The sequence below is a fragment of the Phocoena sinus genome, chromosome 20 (genome assembly GCF_008692025.1).
Source record: "Phocoena sinus isolate mPhoSin1 chromosome 20, mPhoSin1.pri, whole genome shotgun sequence".
Taxonomy (NCBI): domain Eukaryota; kingdom Metazoa; phylum Chordata; class Mammalia; order Artiodactyla; family Phocoenidae; genus Phocoena; species Phocoena sinus.
Genome location: NC_045782.1, coordinates 52,313,132 through 52,339,199, shown reverse-complemented (window position 1 = coordinate 52,339,199; position 26,068 = coordinate 52,313,132). Strand labels below are relative to the sequence as shown.

The window sequence follows — 26,068 nt, the reverse complement described above, 5'->3', positions numbered from 1 at the left end:
TATATGTGGAACCTAAAAAAACGGTACAGATGCATATATGTGGAACCTAAAAAAACGGTACAGATGAACCGGTTTGCAGGGCAGAAATAGAGACACAGACGTAGAGAACAAACATGTGGACACCAAGGGGGGAAAGTGGTAGCGGGGTGGGTCGGGGGGCGGGTGGGATGACTTGGGAGATTGGGATTGACATGTGTACACTAATATGTGTAAAATAGGTGACTAATATGAACGTGCTGTATGAAAAATAAATAAAATTAAATTTAAAAAACAAAAAAACCCACTGCTGGGACTTCCCCGGCCGGTCCAGTGGTTAAGACTCCGAGGTTCCACTGTGGGGGACACAGGTTCGATCCCTGGTCAAGAAACTAAGATCCCACATGCCACACAGCACGGCCAAATATATATATATATTAAAAAAAATACAATATGCGATAGATAAACAACAAGGACCTACTGTATAGCACAGTGGACTCTATTCAATATCTTGTAATAACCCAGAAAGGAAAAGAGTCTGAAAAACAATATATGTGTGTGTATATATATAACTGAATCACACCTGAAATTAACACAACACTGTAAATCAACTATACTTCAATAAAAATTTTTTAAAAAATTAAAAACCAGCTGCAAGATAACAACCCCAGGAAAGAAAGCCAAGATTTACTGACACCAAGACAGCTCCAGGGAAGAATCTCCTTCGTTTTACCTCCACTTTCACATCTGTTCTCATGTCTCAGATATTTTCTGGTAAAATACTTCTCTGCTAGTTCTGCTTTCATTTGCCATCCGAAAGACATCAGCGTGTTTCAGTGGGAGGACAAGGGTCTCTGGTATTTGGTCCTTCTGCTTTTGTGGCTTATTACAAATCTTGCAAAGGCCTGTGAACTTTTGAAATGAGTACATCGTCTGAACTTTGCAGCTCCTTCCGATAACCAGAGGGCTCGTACTGGGAAGTGTGGCTAAGACCAAGGGCTGTGTCCTGGTGCTTCCTTGTCACAGAAACCCTCACCATCCTTGATAGAGGGGAGCATTCTGCATGGGGATGCCAGAAAGAAACTCAATGTGTTTGCTCCCCCAGTGACAAACCCATCACCAGATCTTTAAAGAGCACATAGGCACAGTTAAGCAATTGGCTTGTAGGTTTACTGGGGGAGAAAAGTCGTATTAATACAGGAAGAGGCGCATAGGTTTGTTAACTTAGTATGAACGCTGCATAATGTAGACCAGCTATCTGATGGCTTTGGTAATTAACATGAAGGCAAGGAGAACAGGCCAAGCGTCGAGATGGGCCCTTAGAGCTACCTTAGGCAAGCAGCACATTCTTCCTTGGAAGAAAACAAAGACAGACAACGAGTGGGTGGCTTCGGTGGATTTGATAATGTTCCATTTCTTCATTAAGGCTGTGAACATGAGGTGTTTGCTTCCCTATCCTTTATAACATATCTGCATCCTATATAAACACATAGTATACACCAAATATTTTATAACTGCAAATGAAATAATTAATAAGCTAATAAAACACAGGATTGGGGATATCTGGGTTTGTGGCACTGCAGATGGAAAGGGTGATAGGGAGGATGCGGGAGGCTTCAGAAACTCCCCAGGATGGCATTTTTATTCTGGGAACGTAGAGTAGGCATCCCTCCTTTCTGCTAAGAGTGGATTTCCTACCACACAAGCATTCAGAATGTCTCTTCTCTATTTCTGACCCTTAGAAACAGAGTCTTACCCCTTCCTTAATTCTGAACCGCTCCTCAGAGGTTCAGTGGGTGGGTCACCCTTCCTTGATGCTAGAACCGCACCCCTTCAGGACAAGACCGTGTGAGTTTGCGATCACAGTGGATTATTTGGGGGAGAGCTTATGCTGGGCGGGGGAATCTAAGTGATTAAAGGGACCTTTCTCCCAACTGATGTAGTATCACGGGGCCCTCATGAGTGAAAACCTTAGAGTTTCGATGAATAAGATTACTTGAAGGCTTTAGGGGGACACTAGACCACACTAGCTGGACCTAGAGGAGAGAATCCACGTCTAGAGAACAGTGTAGACAAGCTCAGTAGCTGCCAATCCTTAGCCCATGTGTGAGCACCAGCCCTTGACAAAGTATCAATAAATGTGTAGGAGATTATATACACACACAACAGAAATCCATATTGGCATAAAGTCGCCAACTGTCCTTCTTGGGAAACACTGACTATTCTGACTTGGGGTGCTTAAATGTCCTTTCTTTTATGAAACTATGGTCATAACAGATGGTTTAGTAGAAACTGTCTTAACCAACCCCTTTCTTAACCAACTTATTAGATCAGCCAGCACCCTCCAATCTCTTGGTGAAACATACTATCTTTATGCTTGTAGCAATGGGCAGATTCTCTTGAAGATCCCCTCGCTTCTGCTCTCACCTGCTGAGGTATGTGTTTAACAAGAGTCAACGGCATTCAGGCCCAAACTTGTTTAAGCCGGTCAAACATGTTAATTATAATTATGCAATTTAATGAATTCATCCATAAACTAACCAATTAAGAGTGTAAACAGAAAGGATATTGACCAATGACAGGAAATGTAAACAAAGAGAACGGTTATTTCTACAAAAACTAAATTGAATGCTTTAGAGCATGCCATTTTTTTAAAAAAAACATCAAATTAGGAATGAGGGAGAGGACTGTAAAATATTCACAGTGAAAACATAAAAATGAAAAAAGCTTTTTCAATCAGGTTGCGTCGTAAGTATCTAGAATGTCTTGCTTCACGTTAGGGAAACTGGAACTAGGAACTCCAGGACGAGACAGTGTGTGTGATTTGTGCAGAAAAGGCAATGAGTCCCTCTTTCAGCAGACCCATCAGTGAAAAAGAGGCTTAGAGCTACATCCAAATACTAGCAAATGACGACACATTTAGATATTTTGAGCCAAAGAAAGCATTTAGAGAAAGAATATATCTTTTGTGTGATTCCTTGATTTAACCAACTTTTCCAATGAGCTGACCAATAACAGTTTCAACTACATTGGGTAAGAATGCACCTACTTGATAAAATAAAAGGCTGACTACTGACTATATCAGTCCCTCCTGATCTAAAAAATTGTTGATACATGAAATCAACAGGTGTTAGCTGGCCCTTCCTGCTAAAGGCCATGTATTTTGAAGATCGCCAGTGCAGTATATTTTTCTCCCTCAACTGACTCTCAAAAGGGCTCTGTCCATAGAGAACGGACTTGTTTGCCAAGGGGGAGGGAGGGTGGGAGGGGGAAGGATTGGGAGTTTGGGGTTAGCAGATGCAAACTATTATATATAGAAAGGGTAAACCACAAGGTCCTACTGTCTAGCACAGGAAGCTATATTCAGTATCCTGTGATAAACTATAATGGAAAAGAATATGAAAAAAGAAGATATATATATATAATATGTATAACTGAATCACTTTGTTGTACAGCAGAAATCAACTACACTTCAATTTTTTTAAAAGGGCTCTGGGGCTTCCCTGGTGGCGCAGTGGTTGAGAGTCCGCCTGCCGATGCAGGGGACACGGGTTCGTGCCCCGATCCGGGAAGATCCCACGTGCCGCGGAGCGGCTGCGCCCGTGGGCCATGGCCGCTGAGCCTGCGCGTCCGGAGCCTGTGCTCTGCAACGGGAGAGGCCACGACAGCGAGAGGCCCGCGTAGCGCAAAAAAAAAGATAAATAAATAAGAGAGAGAGAAAGGGCTCTGTCTTCTGAAAGCCAGCAATATACACATAGTTCTCAAAAGGAGACTACCCAAGCCCTCCAATTTTTATAAAGTGGAATCTTTAAATATTAATCATTCAAAAAGCAAAGGAGGGAAACCCCGGAAGCTTTAGTCAGGTTATAAATAATCGTGCACTCAACCAGAACTGAGTGGTTAAATCTCTCAGAGTTTGTCTTAACAGAATGTGCTTTCCTGGAAAGTGGTAAATGCCACCCTCACTCATATCAGCAGAACCTTATCTGAACTTTCTCTCTCTTGCAATAAAGGTGCCAGTCCGCAGCCCAAAGTCTGCCTTAGCAGGGTCTCTGTGGAGCAGCCGGATACGGTTGAGACAACACCTAGATGCCAGTCTATAAACATTATGAAACAATTTCCCTTCAAACCTCTTGCACATGTTTGCCTCCCTTCCCCCACCCTGACTACTTCCCCAGCGCTCTCAGGACTGAACAAATCGGGCTGGTTTCAGGGCAGAGTCCTGTAGTCACAACCCAAACCTAAAGAACCTAAATGCCTCCCGTGAGGACCACCAGTCAGAAATCTGCTCCATCCAGCTACAGAACGGACTGGACAAATTTCACAAGTATCATGGGCTACTCAGCTACATCTCTAAGGACATGAGAAGGTCTCTTTTCAGACAGCCACCCATCCAGATGGCTGGGAGCTGGGATAAAAACATTATATCCCGCGATATATCTGGTAGACACTTTTTTAAAGCTTGAATGAGGCAATTAAAAGTGTGAATCAGAGTGAATCTGTCTTCTAGGCTGATTTACCTTTCCTCGGCTCAGCCGGGCGGCCAGGACCTTCCACATCCAGCCCATATCCACCATGCAGACAAAGTCAGGGTGGGAGGGAAGTCCAAGAGGGAGGGGATATAGGTATACATATAGCTGATTCACTTCATTGTACAGCAGAAGCTAACACAACGTCGTGGAGCAATTATACTCCAATAAAAAAAAAAAAAAAGAGGAAGAAGAAGCAACCAGACTCCTCCAGCCAAATCAAACAGAACTGAATACTAGTCTGTGTTCCTAGATATGTCACAAGTTTCACGACAGTAAATCTTTACTAGTATCTGTGGTAGATTCCAGAGAAGATGAGTCCCCTACAATCTGACAGAAGCTTGTACTGAGCGAGTCTATTTTGTGCGGGCTGCTTAAACACTCAACAGTAAAGGCATTTCACGCACAACGGTTAAAATGGCGCAGTAAAAAAAAAAAAAAAAAATGGCGCAGTGACGCCATTCAGAACGTGACTGTCTGTTATGACTTATTCATAGAGCTCAATTCACTTTTTCATTTAAAGGTCTCCCTACAGGCACTTCTCGCTCTGTAAATCTTAAAACCACCTGGGTCAAAAACACTCTTACTCTGACGCACTCAGCTCGGGTGACCAGCCCAAGAATATTTAAGCTTGCTTGGGCTCTGTAAGCTCTCCCAGGATGATAAAGCCCTTGAGATTCTAGGGAATCATCTTTCAGGGAGTGGGGGCAAGAAGAAAGCGCAGCCCATGCTGAGATGAGATGGCCATCCACTAAGGCCACCTCCGCCAGACTACTTGGGATGTCCAGAGCTGTGAGAAGTTGGGGAAACCCCAGGACACACTGATAATGGCTCAACTAAACATTCCTACCGTCCCAATACCTGCTGGGGCACTTGTCTGTGACCCCCAGGCAGAGCTGGTCCTTTCTTCCCAAGTCATGACTCCCTTCCCTGACACTTCCCTCCAGCCTGAAACAAAAGAAACCCAAGCAAAGGAAGAGACCTTTGTCCTCCAGTCAAAGGGAATCATGGCGCCTCACCGCTCTCATTTCGAGAGGGGGAAAAAAAGTCTCTCCACTGCATGCTGCTGGGAAGGGGATCCTGAAATCCCTCTGGTTGTTCAGGTGACCCAGGGGTCCCTTCCTCACGTGATGGATACGGGTGTCCCTGCTCCTGAAAGCTCACCCTGAGTTCCCAAGTCTGAACCATCACGTTACTTATTCATTCGGTCAACATACAAATATTCAAGAACCCACCCTGTACCTGACATTAAACTAGGCATGGGGGATACAGCAGTGAGTAAGATAAATTCCCCACCTCTGGGCAGCCTACAGCCTGGTGGAGAGGGGGCAATCAGTAAACCCATGTGCCAATAAACAAGTTAGCTCATAAAGTAGTAAGTACTACTTTTTTTTTTTTTTTTTTGCGGTACGTGGGCCTCTCACTGTTGTGGCCTCTCCCGTTGCGGAGCACAGGCTCCGGGCGCACAGGCCCAGCAGCCATGGCTCACGGGCCCAGCCGCCCCGCGGCATGTGAGATCTTCCCGGACCGGGGTACGAACCCGTGTCCCCTGCATCGGCAGGCGGACTCTCCACCACTGCGCCACCAGGGAAGCCCAAGTACTACTCTTACTTAGGGCAATGTGACAGAGAGGAATCAGAGGTGTAGCAGGGGCCACTGCTGTTAGGGGGGTCTGGGAAGACCACCCTGGGAGGGAACATTTGAGCTGAGCTGTGATAATAAAAATAAGCTTTTTTTTTTTTTTTTTTTTTTTTGCCACACCACGTGGCTTGTGGGATCTTAGCTTCCCGACCCGGGATTGAACACAGGTCCCTGCAGTGAAAGCACGGAGTCCTAACAACTGGACCACCAGGGAATTCCCTTTTCTCCTTTTCTCCCTCTCTCCCTCCCTCCCTCTCTCCCTGCCTTTCTCTCTCTTTGGCAAACCTAACTATTCACATATCCGTTGGAAGACCATTCCAGAAAGAAGGAATAGCCAGTGCCAATGCCCTGAGAAGGGACCACGTATTATCTTGTTAGAAGGATGGAAGAAAGTCCAGTGTGGGCAGAGCAGGGCAAGTGAGAGGGAGAGTAGCCAGAGAGAGGGTCTTAGGGGCAGGCAGGGACCCATGGACCCTGGGGGCCTCCTGGGCTGTGGAAGAAGCCACTGGAAGGTTACAAGCAGGGAGTGATCAGGTCTGTGCTTTAAAGAGATCCCTCTGGCTGCTGGGAGGAGACTGGACTCAGGAGCAGAGAACAAGAGGGACTCCAGGCCGGGGACTGGAGTAGTTTGGTAACCATGGAGATGGCAAGCTGGGATGAGATTCAGGATTCCAGAGGGAGAGCTGCCAGGACCCTAGAATAAAGGCAGCAAGTCCAGCATCTGTATATACTCGATGGCTGTCCCTGTGTGAGTAGCTGTGTATAGACACACACACTCACACTCACACACACACACACACAACACACATTATCCTCCTTATATGCACAGTCCAGGGTGGTGGCCCAGACTCCAGATTCTGGAGCCAAAATGCCCAAGTTCAAATTCTAACTTATCCACTTGCTAGCAGTAAAATTTGGTAAGTCACTGAACCTCTCTGTACCCAGATTCCTCCTCTGTAAAATGGGGACAATAATAAAGGCGTCCTCTTAGGGTTGTGGTGAGGAATAAATTAGTTACTGTAGGTAAAGCATTTAGGGAAGAGTACCTGTTACATAGTATATTTTTTCCTAGTACTGCTGTAACAAATTACCACAAATGTAATGGCTTCATTAACACAATACAAATTTATTCTCTTACAATTCTGGAGACCAGAAGTATGAAATCAGTTTCACTGGGCTAAAGTCAAGACGTCAGCCGGGCTGCTTCCTTCCGGGGGGCTCTGGGGAGGATCCGTTCCTGCCTTTTCAGCTCCTGGAGGCTGCGGCGTTCTGTGGATCCTGGCTGCATCACTCCGACCTTTGCTCCCACCATCACACTGTCTTCTCCTCTGTAACCGTCTTGCCTCCCTCCTATAAGAACCCTTGAGCTTATATTCAGGGCCCAGTTGGATAATCCAGAATCGTCTCCCCATCCACAATCCTCAACTCTGTTACACCTGCACAGTCCCTTATGCCACAGAAGGTAACATTCACAGGTTCCGAGGGTCCAGGTGCCAATAAGTCTTAGGACCGTTGTTCAGTCCAGCGCTCGTGATAAGCGATAAATAAAAGTGAATTACTATTATTATCGTTACCATTGTGATTGCCCCCTCAGCAGCTCCAGAGTGTAGCCCCAGCCCCCTCCCAAGCTGTGTGGGAGAGAAAGGATGTGGAAAGACCCCTGTCTAACTCCCAGCAGCTCCCTGAGACTAGGCCCCGAGCCCAAACCATAGCTGGCCACGATGCTGACTGTATCAGACGGAGGCCTCAGGACCTGGCTGGTCCCATGAGGGGACTGGGGGGCAGGCAGAGAGCAGATGAAGCAGGAACGTACTCAGAGGCCTCGAGTGGGTCTGAGAGGGGCCCCTAGAGCGCAGGCTAAGGCTTCCTGATGGCGCTGTATTCCGTGGGTTCCTCATGGCTCCTGCTGGGAATGCGGGTGATGAGGTGCCCCATGTTGCTATAGGTTGGCTCTTGATCTGAGGTTTCCAAAGACAGAGCTGCACGGGCAACGTCTTCCCTGAGAAAGGAAGCCTGCAATGAAGATGTCCTCGGGGTTAGAGAGGCCGGCAGGAGGCTGTGCTCATGGACGGAGGAGACCTTGGAGGAGCCTGGGGAGACAGACCCTCCAGGGCTTCTGGAGTCTTCTCCCAGGCCCCCCAGCTGCTCCCCCCTCCACTCTGCCAGGCACCTTTAGCTCCGGTCACGGCAGAAGATGCTCTCCCTCAATTCCATGCCAGGGCAGCACATTTGGCACGGAATCCCAGGTCCCTCAGCCTGTCTGGGTCTCCCCTGCCCAGCATGAAGACCGTGTCTGACCGGACTCTGAGTCTCCCAATGCTAAGACCTGGTGTGGAGGCACTTCAAATGCCAAAAGCACGCAGGAGCTCGGCCAGCAAGTCTTTCAATGGCTGCATCTTGGCCCAGCACCCACCCTCCCACGTGGGCGGGAGAAAGCCGGTCCTCAAAGGAAGGGCAACAGCGGGTCCGGTCTGAGCCCCATAGCAGCCCCACCAGGCGCATACCATGGTGACATAATCCACTTCCTCCACGTTGGCCTGGGCTGGGGAAGAGGACCTCGTGGAAGCCTTCTTCCGGGACGACCCAGAGTTTTCAGTCTGTTGCAGGCTCAGGTTTGCGTAGCAGATGTCGCCCTCCTTGGGCTGAAGCACCTAGGAGAGGAAACACAGGTTTCTCTTCCACGGAGGGACGCGTGGCTCTCGGCTTGGAGGACCCCCCTCTCCCAGCTCCCTCTGCAACCCCCGTCTCCTCTTAGCCTCCCACACCTCCCCCTCCCAAGCCCTCCTCCCTTCTGGCTGATTCCCGCATACGACCGGGCCCCTTCCCCGGCCCTTGCAGCTAGGCCATGAGTATATGGACATTTGGGTACAGGGTTCGTCTGATACATTTGGACCTTGGTGCTCCTGGGAGATGGAAAAGAAGGAAGTGAGGGAAAGGTGTCTGGTGTCTCTGCTCTGAGCTCGGGGACTCTCTTACCTGCTCTGGGGATATCCCAGCAGCTAAAAGACAAAAGCAATAGAGTTAGAAAGCCCATCCAGAGGCTCACAGGCGCTCTCAGGTCTGGGAGAGAAAAGAGGTGAATTAGGCTTCGGGCTCAGAGAGAAGAGACCTGGTTCTAATTCTGATCCCTCAGATGAGAACTAAGGAGACCTCAGCCCATCCATTCCCCACATCACAGAACTGTGCAATCAGCTGCTCAGGTGGCCCTGCCAATTACCAACTCCCCCGGGATTAGGCTCAACCTAAAACTTCTGCTGGGATTCTGCCTGTGACGCCACCATTTCTCCACCTGCAGGGGTCAACTCAAAGTCACACCTACTTTCTCCAGCTATCCAGGCTGTCGAATCCCTCCCTCCCTGGCTCCCAGGGCATTTGATTTATGTCTATCTCATCACCCTTGTCCCACTGAATTCTGGTTGGTCTTCAGGTGGGATGCGGGCTGCTGGATGGCTGAGCCTGTCCCTCCCATGCCTTCTGGGTGTGGACTGTACCAGGCACAAGAGGGGCTCCATCAGTACAAGCTGTCCACGAGACGGGATGGCTCTAAGCTGCCCTCTGAGTGGAGTACCCGAGCTGGGTCATCACTGTCTGGACCAGCTCTCAGGTGCCCTCAGGTTCCTGTTTCTTTCTCTCCCTGCCCTCCCCCTGCCACCGTCACGCCCCCAGCTTCGGAGACAACAAAGAAACAAGAAGATTTTCCCTATGGTTTTTAGATACTGAGGGGGACAGAAAGTATTTTTAACTTAGGTCGCGGACAATACATTGGGGGGAAAGTATGATGAACAGGAGTCAGGCTCCCGTCTCTCCAAACTACAAGATTCCCCAGGCTGTGGGGACAGAGCAGTGTTAAAGAGGGTCCCGTGAGCTCCCAGATCCCAGCGGGTTCTGAGAAAGGGAGGAGGTGCAGTTAATGTGAGAACGTGGAAGTGGAGCCAGACAGGAAAAGTGTTTGGCCGAGGCCAGACCTCGTGATAGACAAATGCAGACTCGTGAGCAGAGGCCCTTCCCTAAAGGGCAAATATACACAGAACAAGTAGGGTAGCCTGAGAAAGGGCTGAAGGGAGGAAGGGCAAACATAGGAGCGGCCACCAACACTCCTGAGAAAACACAGAGAACTGTGTATGAGTGTGAACAGGTACACGTGTGCGTTCGTGTGTGGGCTATGTCGCGTGTGCGTGCGTGAACGTGTGCTTGTGCACGTGTGTGTACACCCGTGCGTGTGCATGCGTGTGTGTGTGTTTCTCCATGCCCCCATGTCTATTCAGTACCTCCTTGACCACCACAGGAATTCTACTAAAGTGTCTGGGGACCCTAGGAAGGCTGCCTGCCTAAGGCCATTGCCATCTCTGCCACCAGGAACCAAACCAAGAAACAGACAGGGAGGCAGAGCAGAGAGGCAAGAGGAGCAAAGAGGGATGAGCAAGGTAGAATTGAGTCCAAAACCTCCTGGGTTCACCTCCAAGCTCCAGCCCCTCAAACTTCCAGTCGCTGGGGCCTTTGGGACGGCACCCCTTCCAGACTGTGCAGGTATCCCCTTGGGCTGATGGTTCCCAGATGACCATGCTGGCCATCAATCCCACACACTTCCCCCCCAGCCCAGCCCCAGCCCGGTGTCAGCCAAGTCCCCTCACCTTTCTTCTGTTGTTTCATCATTCTCCAAACCACAAGTGAGGCCACCATCAAGAGAAGAAGCAACACAGCAGAGATTAAGGGAAGGAGGGTGCTGGTCTTCAGGAAGACACTGCTGGGAACGACAGAGGATGCCCCAGGCACCCAGGCTCACCTCCTGTCTTTGGCCTTATCCCACCCACCTGGGAGCAGGGACAGCCACAGGCCTTGAAACCTTTCAACCTACAGGCCTGAAGTTTCCAGTCTGGGAACCCCTACTCCCGGGTGCCCTCAAAGATGGTTTTTTAAAAAAAGAGAGAGGAGGGTTCCACAAGGTGTCTCAGTGGGTCTAGAAGCCAGACAGAAATTGTATGGCAAAGGCTCTGAAAAGGCCTCCCTGCTTCTAAGCTTGCCCCTTGTACAGGCTGAACAGTGTCCCTCATCCAGTAACTCATATTCATTAGGAACTGGAGAAGGTGACCCATTGGGAAATAAGATCTTTGCAGAGGTCGTCAAGTTAAGATGAGGTCATACTGGATTAGGATGGGCCGGAATCCAATGACTGGTGTCCTTATAAAAGGGAAATGGGGGCACACAGACACAGAGGGAAAAGGCCATGTGATGACAGAGGCTGAGATTGGAGTGATGCTGCCATAAGCCAAGGAGTGCTTGGCTTACTGGCAACCACCAGAAGCTAGGAGAGAGGCCTGGGACAGAGTCTACTTTTGAGCCCAAAGAAGGAGCCAACCCTGCCGACACCTTGATTTCAATTCTGGCCTCCTGAGCTGTGAGAGTAAGTGAGAGGAGGCCCCAGCATCCTTGAACTTGAGGGTCCGGAGACAAGCTCTGGCTGGGAGCTGGGACTACAAAAGTCCCCCCTTTGGAAGAGTTTGGGCCAAGTGGGCCACATGTAACAGCAGCATCAGAGCTGGCTTACCCGCTGTTGGAGCCGGGGCTGGTCGCATCCAGGGAGTCACTGGTCTCTTCCAAGCTGACCGGCACTGTGAACGTGTCGATAGCAGAGGTGGCAGGAGTGGTGGCCGGCACTGTGGTTGGTGCTTGGCGTACAGACCAGGTTACACATTGCTCTGCCTGTTCACCCACTCGCAGCCTTAAACATGGCTCTGAGCCGGGGGTGGGGTGGGGGAGTGGGGATCATGGGCTACCTGAGGAGTCTGGAGCAGGGCCAAGGGAGAGGGCCTATAGCCTGGACTGCTCATATCTCCCTGGCCGCTAGGAGACTCAGAGCCTCAGAGGCAGGTGGAGCTGGCACAGGTCCGGGGAGGACATCAAGCAGAACTTGGAAGGTTAGGGGGGGCCAGGCTTGCCTCAGGACAAGGGCAGCTGGAGTTCAGCTGGAATTCAAACACTCCGGCTGCTTATGACAGGGCCTCGGCCAGTGGCCAGTGCCTCTCACCTTATTTATCCACAAGGACATGAACAGAATGGGGGCTCTCAGGTGGCTGACATACCCCAGATCTGTGGACCAGCCCTGAGCAAATTCCTGAGGTTCAGGAAGAGCCTTTACTTGGGGCAAGTTATAAAGCTTTCACAATGGGGATGGTTGCATCTCAGGAACGTCGTCAGGATTGAACGAAATAAGGCTGTGCTTTGCAAGTATAACAAGCCTCACACGTTCCTGGTGTGGTGGAGGCTCCGTTGACTCTGCGCCCAGCCCCGTTGCCACAGGTGCCCAATGAGCCGGTGTCACCTGTCCGAGGGTCAGCAGAAGCAGAGCCCAACAGATAAACTCGATCAGACCAAGGCACTGAGACCCCTGAGCCGACACGCTCAGAGTGTTTGCATTCTGAAAGGATTTAGGAAGAGAACATCCTTAATCCCAAATGTGTAAATGGCAAATGATGGGATTTCAGGCACCTGGGAATGCAGCCCTTTGATTGTGGAGGCCTTTCCAGACCCCAGGGAGTGGGAGCTGCAGCTCTGAAGACCCAGCCCCAAATTCCAGAAAGAATAGGAACACCTGGGCAACGGGGGTCCCAGGAAAACATTAGCAGAAATTAGGGTCTCCGGGTGAGACCATCACCTTGATCTCCATGGGCAATAGACTCGGGCACTGGGAAAAATAATGTGTCGAGAAAGACTTGTCCCATCCTGGAGGAGGCCCTGGGGGCCATGAGAGCCTCTAAGGGAAGCCTTGCCCCTCCCAATCCCAGGTGGTCAGTGTGGGTTCCATGAGACCTCAGGACTCCCCCACCCTCTGTGACAGTTCACTCTGAGTGACAAGTCACTAAAGAGGGACCCCAGGGACCAGGACAGAGCAGGCCCTGAAGAGACACATCTACACATACACATACGCTTACCTGGGTCAATGGTCACTTTAACTTGGACCCCAAGGTCAGTTCCAAATCTCTCAATCCCACACCAGTAAGTGTCTGCATCGTTTAGCCTGAGCTTCTCCATGGTCACGGCGATGGTGCGGTTTTTCCTATTGTCCCTGATGGACACGCGGTCCTTCTTCACCTCCTTCTCTGGTTCAGTGGTTTTAACGACGAACTCGCAGCTGCTCCAAGCAGCTCCTCGGCACCACCACTTCACATGCTTCTCCCACCCAGGGCTGTATCGACACAGCACAGTCAACGAGCCCCTCTCTAGGCTTCTCACTGCTTTTGGGCCAGTGATGGCAGATGAGCCTGGAAAACACGAATCCATGTACCTGTCACCTCCCATCCTGAGGGCAGGGCCACAGCCTCCTGCATTGTGAATCGTTCCAATAAACCCAAGGTCCTCATGAGTTAAGTAGCCGTCAAGAAAGGAATATACCTTACACATAAAGACCTCTTGTTCTTCAAAATTCTACCAGATCAAAGCCACCAGGAAAATCCCATAAAAGCACAACTACAGACCTTAAAGAAACAAAAACGTTGACACAGAGCAATAATAACTTCCTGTAGTTCACCCCCTCTCCCCTTCTCTGTGGCCAGTAAGTCTTTCTATTTCCAGCAATGTCCTTTTGCAACCGTCTCTGTGTTATGCTGGTCTGATGGGGAAGAAAGACCAGAGCACCCATTTCCACAGAAGATGACTTTGTACTGAGGACCTCAGGAGGTTCAGCTGAAACACCCGCATCACCTAGCCCTGGAGAAACTTCCTAACGGTTCTAATTGTTTTGAGCGTTTCTACTGTAAACCACCCTGGAAGGAACGCCTTTGAAATCGACCAAAACAGTGATGCACATCAGTCTCCCCATGCTATGGCACCCGTAATGCCCAGATCCCATTTCTCCCCATTGAATTGCTTTGGTTCCTTTGTCAAAAAGCAAATCTGTGGGCTTCCCTGGTGGTGCAGTGGTTGAGAGTCTGCCTGCCGATGCAGGGGACACGGGTTCGTGCCCCGGTCCGGGAAGATCCCACATGCCGTGGAGTGGCTGGGCCCGTGAGCCATGGCTGCTGAGCCTGCGCGTCTGGAGCCTGTGCTCCGCAACGGGAGAGGCCACAACAGTGAGAGGCCCGCGTACCGCAAAAAAAAAAAAAAAAAAAGCAAATATGTGAGTTCTTTATGGATTTTCCATTCTGTTCCGTTGATCCATTTGTCTGTCCTTTTGCCAATCCACACTGTCTTGAATACTATAGCTTTGCAGTAAGGCAGGTATCATAGAGTAAAGCAGCATTTCCCAATATATATGTTCTTACTCTTTCTTTCATTTTCTCGCCTTTGAAAGACTCAAGATACAGAGAAATGTATCTTTATTATAAGAAAAACAACACTTCAAGCATGATGAAGAATGGCATCAGTGTCAGACCCTGGGAGGTAGTGAGGACCAGGGCAATCTGGAGAGCAAACGCCCCCCGCAGAGGCGTGGCCCCTCCCACTCAGCCCACTGTCCTCATGCAAGAAGCAAGCAGTGTAATTTAAGATCTTTTCATTTTTCTGGAGGAGTCCAAATTCTGGGTTTGGGGTGGAACCTCTCAATTTTAAAACTCTGGCTTATTTAGAAACAACAGCAATCCAGCCCGGGCCACCCAAACCCGTCTGCCGGCAGAGCCTGCTGTCCGGGCTTAACTCAGATCCATACTCATAAGGGAGGTTCTTTCTGTCATTTTCCTTGTGTGTCTTTGTCAGCGTCGGTAGTAGAGATACGCTACTTTCACACAATTGATCTGGCAGATTTCCATTATTTTGTGCTCAGAGATCAGAACATAAATAGAGCAAAGGAATTTTGGTTTCTTTCGGATCTTAAAAAATTGGCTAGAAAACTATCTGGCAAATTCTTCATTGGGGCAAATTCTTTGATTACTTAAATTTTTTTCTCCATGAATATTGACCTATTTAAGCTTTTTTTATTGTTCTTTAATAAATTCTGTTCTTTGTTTTGTTTTTCCCCAAAAGATATCTATTTTACAGTGTATTAGCATAAAGTTCTGCAAATATAAAGTATCCTTTAATAATTAAATTTTTCATACCTATTATAATGACACATTTTGATGACATGTGCTGTTTTATTTTATTGATTACATGTGTCACAAGATTTCCTCCTTCATGTTTTTCCTCCCCCTCTTCCTCTTTCTTTTTTCCTGTGCTAAACCATTTTGAGATTTAGTTGGTAAATGTTACTGTTTTTAGTTTTAAGTTATTGATTTCTCATAGATATAATTTTATTTCCTTGAGATTACCACGTATCTTTTTCTAATTTGCTAAGTTTAACGCTGGGATAATTGTCTTCCTTTCTAAAGTTAAATAAAGCATGTTGAAAACTAAGAATTTACTTCTGTCCACTTTTAAAGTTAAGATATAATTTGCATATCATAAATTTTACACTTTGAAAACGTATACTTCCGTGGGTTTTAGGATATTCACAAAGTTGTACAACCATGAACTCTATCCAATTCCAGAATGTTTTCATCACCCCAGAAAGAAGCCCTGTACCCATTAGTAGTGACTCCTCACCTACCCCTTCCCTGAAGCCTCTGGAGACCACTAATCTTTCTGTCTCTATGGACTTGCCTTTCTGGACATTTCATATAAATGGAAGTACACAATATATGATCTTTTTTGTCTGACTTCTTTTACTTAGCATAATCTTTTTAAGATTCATCCATGTTATAACATGTATCAATATTTCATTCCTTTTTCTGGCTGAACATTATTCCATGGTGTGGATCTGCCACATTTTGTATATCCATTCATCACTTCATGACGTTTGGGTTGTTTCCACTTTATACATAATTTTGGAACACTGTAAAAGTGTTTTTCTTATAAAACAAAGCATGAATCTATCCTCTGACCTAGCAATTTCACTTTTAGATATTTATCTAAGAGAGGTTAAAAACAAATGTCCACAAAAAAGAATTTTTATCACAGCTTTATTTATAATACCAACATATTAGAAGTAACTCAATGGAGTGGGAGGTTGGGGTGAGCAGATGTGAGCTTTTATATAGAGGATGGAGAGACAGCACGGTCCTACCATGCAGCACAGGGAACTATAGTCAATATCCCATGATAAACCCTAATGGAAAAGAATATATTTTAAAGGAACGTATATATATGTATAACTGAGTCACTTTGCTGTATAGCGGTAATTAACACAACACCGTAAATCAACTGTACTTGAAAGAAAGAGAGAAAGAAAGAAAGAAAGAAGAAGAAACTCAAATGTTCACCAACAGGGGAACAGGTAAACAATTAGTAGCATATTCATAGTAAAAGCATAGTACGGAATAATAAGAAGGAGTGAATTGGTGATACAGAAAACAACATGGATGAATCTCAAAAACACACTGTGTGAAAGATCAAAAGAGAATAAACTTCTTGATCGCGTTTATGCAAAGTTCTACATTAGGCAAAATAACCTTCGGTGATAGAAATTACAACAGTGATTCGTGGGTGGGGGAAAGATTGGGAGGGACACTAAAGAACTCCAGGTGATGGAAATGTTCTGTATCTTGATAGGTGATACAAGTTACACGAATTTGTCAAAACTCAGAATTATACACTTAAGATCTATACATTTCACTATATGTAAATTATACCTTAATTTAAAAGACTCTTATGGGATGCATCTGGAGTTATGCTTAAGGACATTTTATAACGTTAAATGCATCTGTTAGAAAAGTAAAAAGGACTTAAATTTAATAAACATATATTTCAGAAGTTAAAGGAAAAACAGAAGGAGGAGTAGGAGGAAAGAAGAAAGTAGAAGAAAGGAAATAATGAAGTTAATAAAAATTAATGAAGTGGAAAAAATCATATAATAAGGAAATCAAAAAAGCCTAGAGTTGGTTAAAAATAAATAAATAAATAACCCTAATTAGATATTCATTACAGAAAGAGGTCTAAATAAGGAATATCAGGAATGAAAATGGGGACATCAGTACATATCCTGCACACATTAAAAGGATAATAAGGACTTCCCTGGTGGCACAGTGGTTAAGAATCCGCCTGCCAATGCAGGGGACACGGTATCGATCCCTGGTCCGCGAAGATCCCACGTGCCGCGGAGCGTGCGCCACAACTACTGAGCCTGCGCGCCTCGAGCCTGTGCTCTGCAACAAGAGAAGCCACCGCAATGAGAAGCCCGCGCACCGCAACGAAGAGTAGCCCCTGCTCCCCACAACTAGAGAAAACCCGCGCGCAGCAACGAAGACCCAATGCAGCCAAAAAACAAAAAAACTAACAAGAGGATAAGGCAATAATAGGATAGGATAATAAAAGGATATCTAGATAAGATTATGGCAATAAATTTAAAATTTTTTGGAATAAACAGATGCCTAGCAAAAATAATACAATGTGCTAAAACAACACAAAAAGAAATAGAAATCTGAATAATCTTACAACTATTTAAATAAATTAAATCCATTATTAAAAACCTCTCCAAAAGAAAACTCGAGACTTATATAGCTTCAATGGAGATATCTATTTACTAAACATTGAAGGAAGAAGTCATGTCTACCTTACACAAAAGAATTCTGAAACAAAGGAAAGGAGGATGCAATCCCAAATCCATTTAATGAGACTGGCATAATCTTGTTGCCAAACCCTGACAAGGGCAGTGCAAGAAAGAAATATTATAAGCAAATATCACTCATGAATATAAGTGCAAAGGTCTGAAATGAAAACTCAGCAAGCTGAATCCAGGGCATCTTTTTAAGATTCATGCATATGTTATAACATGTGTCAGTATTTCATTCCTTTTTATGGCTGATCACTCTTCCATGGGTCTGCCACATTTTGCATATCCATTCATCAGTTCACAACATTTGTTTTCCCCACTTTACACTAAGATCCCACATGCCGCGAGGTCAACACCCATTCATGATTTTCTAAACATTCTTAGCAAATTAAGAGTAGCACATGCTTTATCTGATAAAGATTATCTATTAAAAGCCTCAGGGCTTCCCTGGTGGCGCAGTGGTTGAGAGTCCACCTGCCGATGCAGGGGACACGAGTTCGTGCCCTGGTCCGGGAGGATCCCACATGCCGCGGAGCGGCTGGGCCCGTGAGCCATGGCCGCTGAGCCTGCGCTCTGGAGCCTGTGCTCCGCAACAGGAGAGGCCACAGTAGTGAGAGGCCCGCGTACCGCAAGAAAAAAAAAAAAAGCCTCAGCAAATACCACAATTAATGTGAGACATTGGCATATACTTTATAATAATGTGTTAACCTGGACATTGATTCTGTATCCACTTTTCTGTACATGTGCTGTTTTCTGAAATTCTGAGACATGGAAAAATATAAAATAAATTACTGGGGGGAAATAATAACATTTATAGAAAAATTTTAAATCTTAAGTTTAAAAGGATTTTCATTTATAATGGAATTCAATAGAGTGGCTAAAGCCACAATAAATATATTAAAATCAATGGCTTTCCTATAAACCAGTAACAAGTAGTTGGAAAATAAAATAGAAAAGTGCTCATTTACAGTAGTAATAAAAGTGTATTAAATACCAAGGAATAACTTTAACAGAAACAATCAGGACTTATAGAAAAAAAACCATACACAAACACAATGAAGTTTTCTTGACAGACATAAAAGTTTAAATATAAGAGAAGAGCTCAGTTATGATCCCGAATGAAAATGCTGTATACTGTAAAGATTTTCCTCCTTCCCAAATACATTTATAGATTTAACTCAAAACCCCCAGAACATTTTTAGAGCATGTACATTTTTTTTCAGCTAATCTCCATCTATACACATGTGTGTATATATATGAATATGTATGGTTATGTAATAAATATTATATTTAATATGTGCTAGAGATTATTTGAATAAATGAAGAGAAAAGAATTTTTAACATATTAAAGATGAGCAGTAAGGAGGGACTTGCCTGCCAGGTATCAAAATAGTACCAGGCCAGGGGCTTCTTTGGTGGTGCAGTGGTTAAGAACCCACCTGTCAATGCAAGGGACAAGGGTTCGATCCCTCGTCCAGGAAGCTCCCACATGCCGTGGAGCAGCTAAGCCCATGTGCCACAACTACTGAGCCTGCGCTCTAAAGCCCACAACCCACAACTACTGAGCCCGCATGCCACAACTACTGAAGCTCTCGAGCCTAGAGCCCGTGCTCCACAGCAAGAGAAGCCACCACAATAAGAAGCCTGCACGCCACAACGAAGAGTAGCCCCTGCTCTCCACAACTAGAGAAAAGCCCATGTGCAGCAACAAAGACCCAACGCAGCCAAAAATAAATAAATATTTTTAAAATAAATTAAAAAAATAAAATAGTACCAAGCCATAATAAAGAAACCAGTTTGTGAATATAACAAGACTGTATACACATATCAATGTGTATACAGGACACAGTCAATAGCCTAAAAACAGACCTAGTCTATTTAAGAATTTCACATATACCATAGAAGACTAAAACGATAAACAGAGAAGGGAAGGGTTAAGGCATAACCCTATCCTGTCACCTCTCAGGGTGCTCCATTTAGGTAAATACAGAGAGATTAAGGAGGTCAGCATAAAATAGCAAAGCATTTTTTAAACTGAAAGAAAACAGAAGTGAATCTCCATAAAATTCCTGGATGACAGGGAGATCTTTCGAAACTTGAAATCAATGGACGACAGGAAACAAGAAAGAGTTAGTAGTGAATTTGACTGCATGCAAATATAGCACTTGGACATACCAATAAAAAAAGACTGAAAAGGCAAAGAACAGACTGAGAGAAATATTTAGAACAAACAACATAGAAAAGGATTAATAGAGTTTCTCTCGATTAAGAGTGTATACAAGAAAAACATTAATACCCCATTTGGAAAACTGATGAGAGGTAAGAGGCAAGTCACAAAGAGGAAATTCAGAGGCTAATAAAATTCAAATGTTTCATTTAAATAATCTAGCAAATAAGAAATGTGGAAGACAACACCTTTTTTCACATAACAAACCAATCAAGTTTTGATGACTCACTTTTTTTTTGCGGTACGCGGGCATCTTACTGTTGTGGCCTCTCCCGTTGTGGAGCACAGGCTCCAGACGCACAGGCTCAGCGGCCATGGCTCACGGGCCCAGCCGCTCCGCGGCATGTGGGATCCTCCCGGACCAGGGCACGAACTCATGTCCCCTGCATCGGCAGGTGGACTCTCAACCACTGCGTCACCAGGGAAGCCCTGATGACTCACTTTTTTGCTGACGGGGGCCAGGTGGTCCAGGCACTGTGAGAATATGCTGGAAGGAATGTAGCTGGTTCAGCCATACAGAAAGCCATATGGCAGTCATATGTATCAAACACAGTCATGCCCTTTGCTCCAGTAATGCTACATCTAGGATTTGGTTCTCGGGAAATAATCAAAGAGGCTAACAAAAACGGTGTGCACAAAGATTCATCACATAATTAGCAAAAATAAAGGAAACAAAGTTAACTTCCACCAATTAGGGAAATAAGTATATAATGAAATATAATGCAAACACTGCTACTCATGCTTAGAAATATTTTTAATTATGTGGAAAATTCTCATATGAAGTGAAAATAAGGGTGTTAAAAAATCGTATGCAGTATAACACCAATGAACTTTTAAAATATGCATAGAAAACAAAGCTTACACATAAATAAACCAAAATCTTAACAACTGGTCACCTTGGGCATTAAGACAGGCATAAGGGTTTTTTTTGTTTTTGTTTTTGTTTTTGTTTTGATTTTTATTTATTTATTTATGGCTGTGTTGGGTCTTCGTTTCTGTGCGAGGGCTTTCTCTAGTTGCGGCGAGTGGGGGCCACTCTTCATCGCAGTGTGCGGGCCTCTCACTGTCGCGGCCTCTCTTGTTGTGGAGCACAGGCTCCAGACGCGCAGACTCAGTAGTTGTGGCTCACGGGCCTAGCTGCTCCGCGGCATGTGGGATCTTCCCAGACCAGGGCTCGAACCCGTGTCCCCTTCATTGGCAGGCAGATTCTCAACCACTGCGCCACCAGGGAAGCCCCAGACGTAAGGTTTTTTTATTTCTCCTAATTCTTCATTTTTTTCCTGTACTTTCCCAAGTGTCAACAATGAGCATTTACTACTTTCAAAATCATAGGAAAAACAAATGCCTGGACAGGGCTGTTTAATAGTGTGGTAGGCAGAGCAATGGCCCCCAAGGATGTCTGTGTCCTAACCCCCAGAATCTGTGAATATCTTCACCCTTACATGGCAAAAAGGGACTTTACAGATGTCATTAAATTAGGGATCTTGAGATGGAGAGATTATCCTGGATTATCCCGGTGGCCCAATATAATCAGAAAGGTCCTTAACCGAGGGAGGCGGGAGGGTCTGAGTCAGGGAAGGAGTGATGACAATGGAGCGGGGGCTGAAGTGATGTGGGACCACACGCCAAGGAAACCAGGCAGCCTCTGGACTTCCCTGGCGGTCCAGTGGTTAAGACTCCGCACTTCCACTTCAGGGGCCGCAGGTTTGACCCCCGGTGGTCGGGGAAGTTCCGCACGCCACAGGGTGCGGCAGGCAGCCTCTGGAAAGCCTCTGGAAGTCGAGGAATCAAATTTTCCTCCTAGAGCCACCAGAAGGAACGCTGCCCTGCTGACTCATTGTAGACTTCTTATCTCTAGACTGTAACGTTATAAATTTGTGCTGTTCTAAGCCATTAAGTCTGTGGTCATTTGTCCCAGCAACCCTAGGGTTCTAACGCGGATGGCCGTTCCATCTTTAGTTGTCATTTAGTAACAGATCTGACCCTTGAACTCGACTGAGCATTTAGTATCAGCTCTGACCCTTGGACCATCTGCTCCACTCACTTCTTGGACCCCTCTTCCAGGTCCCCACTCCCCATCAACCTGTGCTGTGGGAACCCTCCTGGCACAGAGGCAGCCTGGAGCTCCAAGAAGCAGCATCCTCCCTGGGCATGGTTACTCACAGCCTAGATGATCAGGAATAATCCTAGATCAGGTGGAAGCTGAGCCCCAGGGGGAGGTGAGTGGCTCACGGTCAGTGAGTGACAGTTGAGACTGGACCCCATCTCCGGCTCAGCAGGGGACGTCAGCTAATTTCCACTCTGGGTCAGCACGTCTGGGGTCTTGTCCACCTCTGCCACCACTTACCGTGAGGCTTAAGTTGGACAAGACAGCTAATTTTTCTCTGAAAAAAATAGCATCATTAAGACTCTTTTCTCATAGAAAATGAATGCTATAAAGCCCAGTGGGAACTTTCTGGGATATTTTCTTGTGTACTTTTAAAACAATGAACCCTTGCGAAGAGGGAAGTAGTGCTGGTTAAATGTGTTACTTGCAATCGGAAGTTCTATGGGAAAGGCCAGTGACAGGTGGCACAGAGGTTCCCACTTGAGACTGGCTTCCTGTTAGTGCACAGCTGAGCCTGTCCCACTTCAGACGGATATTCCCGCTCTGCCTCAATCACTCCTAAACCACATACACACGCGTGCGCACACACACACACACACACACACACACACACACACTACTCTCACATCTGCTCACCATCAAGTTCCCCTGTTCCCAGACGTCAGGGAAAAAAAAGCAATCCTTTACGTGCATTCCCTGCTTCGCTTGTCAATTTGTCCCCTATCTTCTCTGTTTCTACACCGAAACTCAAGGCTGAGCACCCACAAGCCACCCGCAGCCACCGGCAGGAGGAGAGCCACACATCTCTCTCCTCCCCAGAGACCTTTTCCCCAAAGAGATAATAGTATCCTCCCAATCGGCCCCAGCAGGCTGTTGTGAAGTGTGTAAGGAAGCCACAAGGCCTTTCTGTTCCTCAAACGTACCACGGCCAAGCTCATTTCCACATCAGAGCCTTGCTGTGCCCGGTGCCTGAAAAGACGTCCCTGATCTGAAGTGCCCGTTCCTTCTCATCTCCCAGGTCTCAGCTCAGAAAGCGCCTCCTCAGAGGGCTCCTTCTAAGCCCACCCTATCGAAAGCACAGCCACCACCCCCTGAGTCAGCGCATCTGGCTCAGCTCTGTTCACAGCACGTGTCACTGCTTGGAAGCATCATTTTCATTTCTATGCCTGATGGAATGAATGATCCAATCAGACCACGTAAAAGAGTCACGGGTCACAAAGGGATGTCCGGTTGTCATGCCCTCTGGAGACTCAGATCCAAACGCAACCACAGAAACTTTTCTCAGGAGAACACGACTGCTCCTAATTCTTCTCTCTGCTCCTTATTATCTTCTTATGGAGATATAATTCACATACCATGTAATTCACCCTTTTAAAGTGGTTTTGTAAGATATTCACAAAGCTGTGCAAACATCATCACTAATTCCAGAACACTGTCATCATCTCAAAGGAGAAACCCCATACTCATTAGGCGTCCCTTCCCCTTACTCCCTCCCCCAGTCCCCGGCAACCACTAATCTACTTTCGGTCTCTATGCATTTACATATTCTAGACTTTTCATATGAACGGAATCATACAGAGTACAGCCTTTTGTGTCTGGATTCTTTCACTGAGCTCAATCCAGGTTGTAGCAAGTGTCAGTACCTCATTCCTTTTCACGACGAGTAGTATACCCTGGTATGAGTATACCACGTTTTATTTATCCATCCATCAGTTGATGTGCATTTAGATTGTTTCCACTTTTTAGCTATTATGGACTATGTTGCCCTGAACATTTGCATACCAGTTTTTTGTGTTCTTTTTTTTGCGGTACGCGGGCCTCTCAGTGTTGTGGCCTCTCCCGTTGCGGAGCACAGGCTCCGGACGCGCAGGCTCAGCGGCCATGGCTCACGGGCCCAGCCGCTCCGCGGCATGTGGGATCTTCCCGGACCGGAGCACGAACCCGCATCCCCTGCATCGGCAGGTGGACTCTCAACCACTGCGCCACCAGGGAAGCCCCCCCTTGACTTTTAATCAAAATGGTATCCATGGGACTTCTCTGTCGGTCCAGTGGTTAAGACTCCAAGCTTCCAATGCAGGGGGTGTGGGTTCGATCCCTGGTCGGGGAACTAAGATCCCACATGCCACACGGCGTGGCCAAAAAAAAAATGGTATCCATCAACCTCAAGTTGGCTTCAACCCTGTGTCTCTGCTCACATCCCTGTCCCCTTTTCCTCTTCATTCTACCAAGCTAACCTCCTCTCGACTTTTCCATTCTACTATTTCCTTCCCCGAAAGCCTAGAACTGCCTCTCCCTCTCCATCTGGCAAACTCCCGCTTCCCTTCCTTCCAGGCCCCCTTCACCCTCACCCCTTCCCCAGAGCCCTCCCTTGCTCATAAAGCTTTCTGGAAGGTGACAGTGCAGGAGCGAATATTCGCCAGTTCTCCTGAGCAACCAGGGTGCCTCTGCTTCTCTGTGACCAGTGGGAGCCATCCGTCTGTCCATTTTGAATGACCAGCCCCTGGGTGGTCAGGAGTTATGCCTGGTTCTAGGTTCATCATGAAGACCATGCTCCATATTTCTGCATCGGCCGTTGTGGGCACCGCAACACAAGGGTGAGGGATTGAGTGGATGAAACACAGGCTCACGACGGGGAGGAACTACTTAGAAAGCGGGTTGGTTTCTCAGCAGGACACCTTGCTGGGCTCCCTCCTCCCTCTGCCAGCCACTTCCTCCTGCCCCATAGGCTTTTCCCGAGAGAACAGACCCAGGCCCAGCTCACCTGCGAGCCAGCGGAGGAGATAGAACAGCAGCAGCAGGTGCATTTTCTCCTCACACGGGTCCTCCTTGGTGGAGTGTGTCAGCGAGAACCAACTGCAGTCTGCTTCATCTTCCAGCCCTTCTGTGTTCACTTATTCTCACTCTTGTACTTCCTCTTTCAGGCCCTTCCCACTGGCGAATGAGACTCAAAGAGGAAGGAGGTAGAATAGGTGAAATTTCAAGGCAGTTGGCAATTCAAGAAGTGATCATAAATAAGCTTTTGAGAAATACCTCCCTGTCCGGAGCCATGATGGGTTCTCTAATAGGAGAACTTTGCTCCTTCTTGGCCTTGAAGTTTGCAGACCCACCAGTTCTGAGCAGCTCTTACTCAGTCCTTCTCCGTTGGTGGGAAGACTGGGATGGGGGAAAACCAGCCCCACTGGAGAAGTCGTGGGGAGCTAAGGCTGATGCACACAACGTCCTAAATGTGGAATTTCAAGCGTAGCCAAATTCTCGGGAGCCTGGAAGGTCAGGAGTTCCACTGTATCACGGGGGGCTTGAGCCAAAGTCAGAGAAGAGATTGTAGATTCCAATCTAGACCAGAGATTGGAATGAGGGGGTGAGGGGGTAACAAAACCCAGACTACCTACTAAAAGAAAGGGGCTCAAAGAGTAGGGACACAGGTATTCCCTGGGGGTCCAGTGGTTACGGCTCCGCACTTCTTCCACTGCAGTGGGCACGGGTTCGATCCCTGGTCGGAGAACTAAAAAACAGAGTAGGGACAAGTGAGCAGGGAACTACTGGTCCGATGGGCAAGAGGGGCCTCTGTCCTGAGAACATACCAGGAACTCTTGTTGCTGTACCCCAGTTTACAGCGTGAGAATCCACGGATATCGATTCCAGCCTGAATCCTCCAGAAACTTGTCAGTTATACCTTCCTGAAGAAACCAGCTCATTGTTCATGGCTAGTACCCGCTAGCTCCTCTCACCCCCGACACACACCTTGTGATAACCATCTGTTGCAGTGGGAAGAAAGGATGCACCAGCTTCGCCTGTCTGACTCCCTTTCTTTTTTGACAATTTTGTGCCCATCTCCCACCCCTCTCCCCCATCAGAATCCCAGCAGGACCTGGGGTTAAGCACAGAAATTAGGAAAGGATCGGACGTTTCTCGTATTTTGTTCCTAGAGCCACTTTTGCTGTGTGTCACACATACCTTGTGACATCTTGAGGAGTGAGTGAATCCCAAGGAGAGATATAAGCCCTCACAGGCTCATCAGGAGTGAGTAGGCATCAGGAGGGCTATCTGCACTGAAAAACACAGCAGCTAAT

General features: G+C 46.9%; 2 protein-coding genes across 10 annotated transcripts in view; one reads left to right on the top strand and one right to left on the bottom strand.

Annotated features, from left to right (window-relative positions):
• Positions 1-26,068, top strand: part of RAB37 (RAB37, member RAS oncogene family) — a 70,923-nt gene that overhangs the window by 14,357 nt on the left and 30,498 nt on the right. The gene's annotated exons all lie outside the window — the stretch shown is intronic.
• On the bottom strand, positions 7,253-25,127 carry CD300LF (CD300 molecule like family member f). 9 transcript variants are annotated; one of them, XM_032616478.1, is made up of 8 exons: positions 24,760-24,942; positions 13,076-13,405; positions 11,692-11,878; positions 10,778-10,890; positions 9,123-9,145; positions 8,651-8,797; positions 7,960-8,159; positions 7,253-7,496 (listed from the first exon to the last, which is right to left on the bottom strand). In XM_032616478.1, the coding sequence occupies exons 1-7, from the start codon at positions 24,800-24,802 to the stop codon at positions 8,004-8,006; spliced, it is 999 nt and encodes a 332-aa protein (XP_032472369.1). In that variant the 5' UTR covers positions 24,803-24,942; the 3' UTR covers positions 7,253-7,496; positions 7,960-8,003. The 9 variants fall into 9 exon arrangements, with proteins under 9 accessions (XP_032472369.1, XP_032472368.1, XP_032472370.1 ...); XM_032616477.1 differs by having other exon boundaries at positions 7,253-8,159; XM_032616479.1 differs by having other exon boundaries at positions 7,253-8,159; positions 10,778-10,887.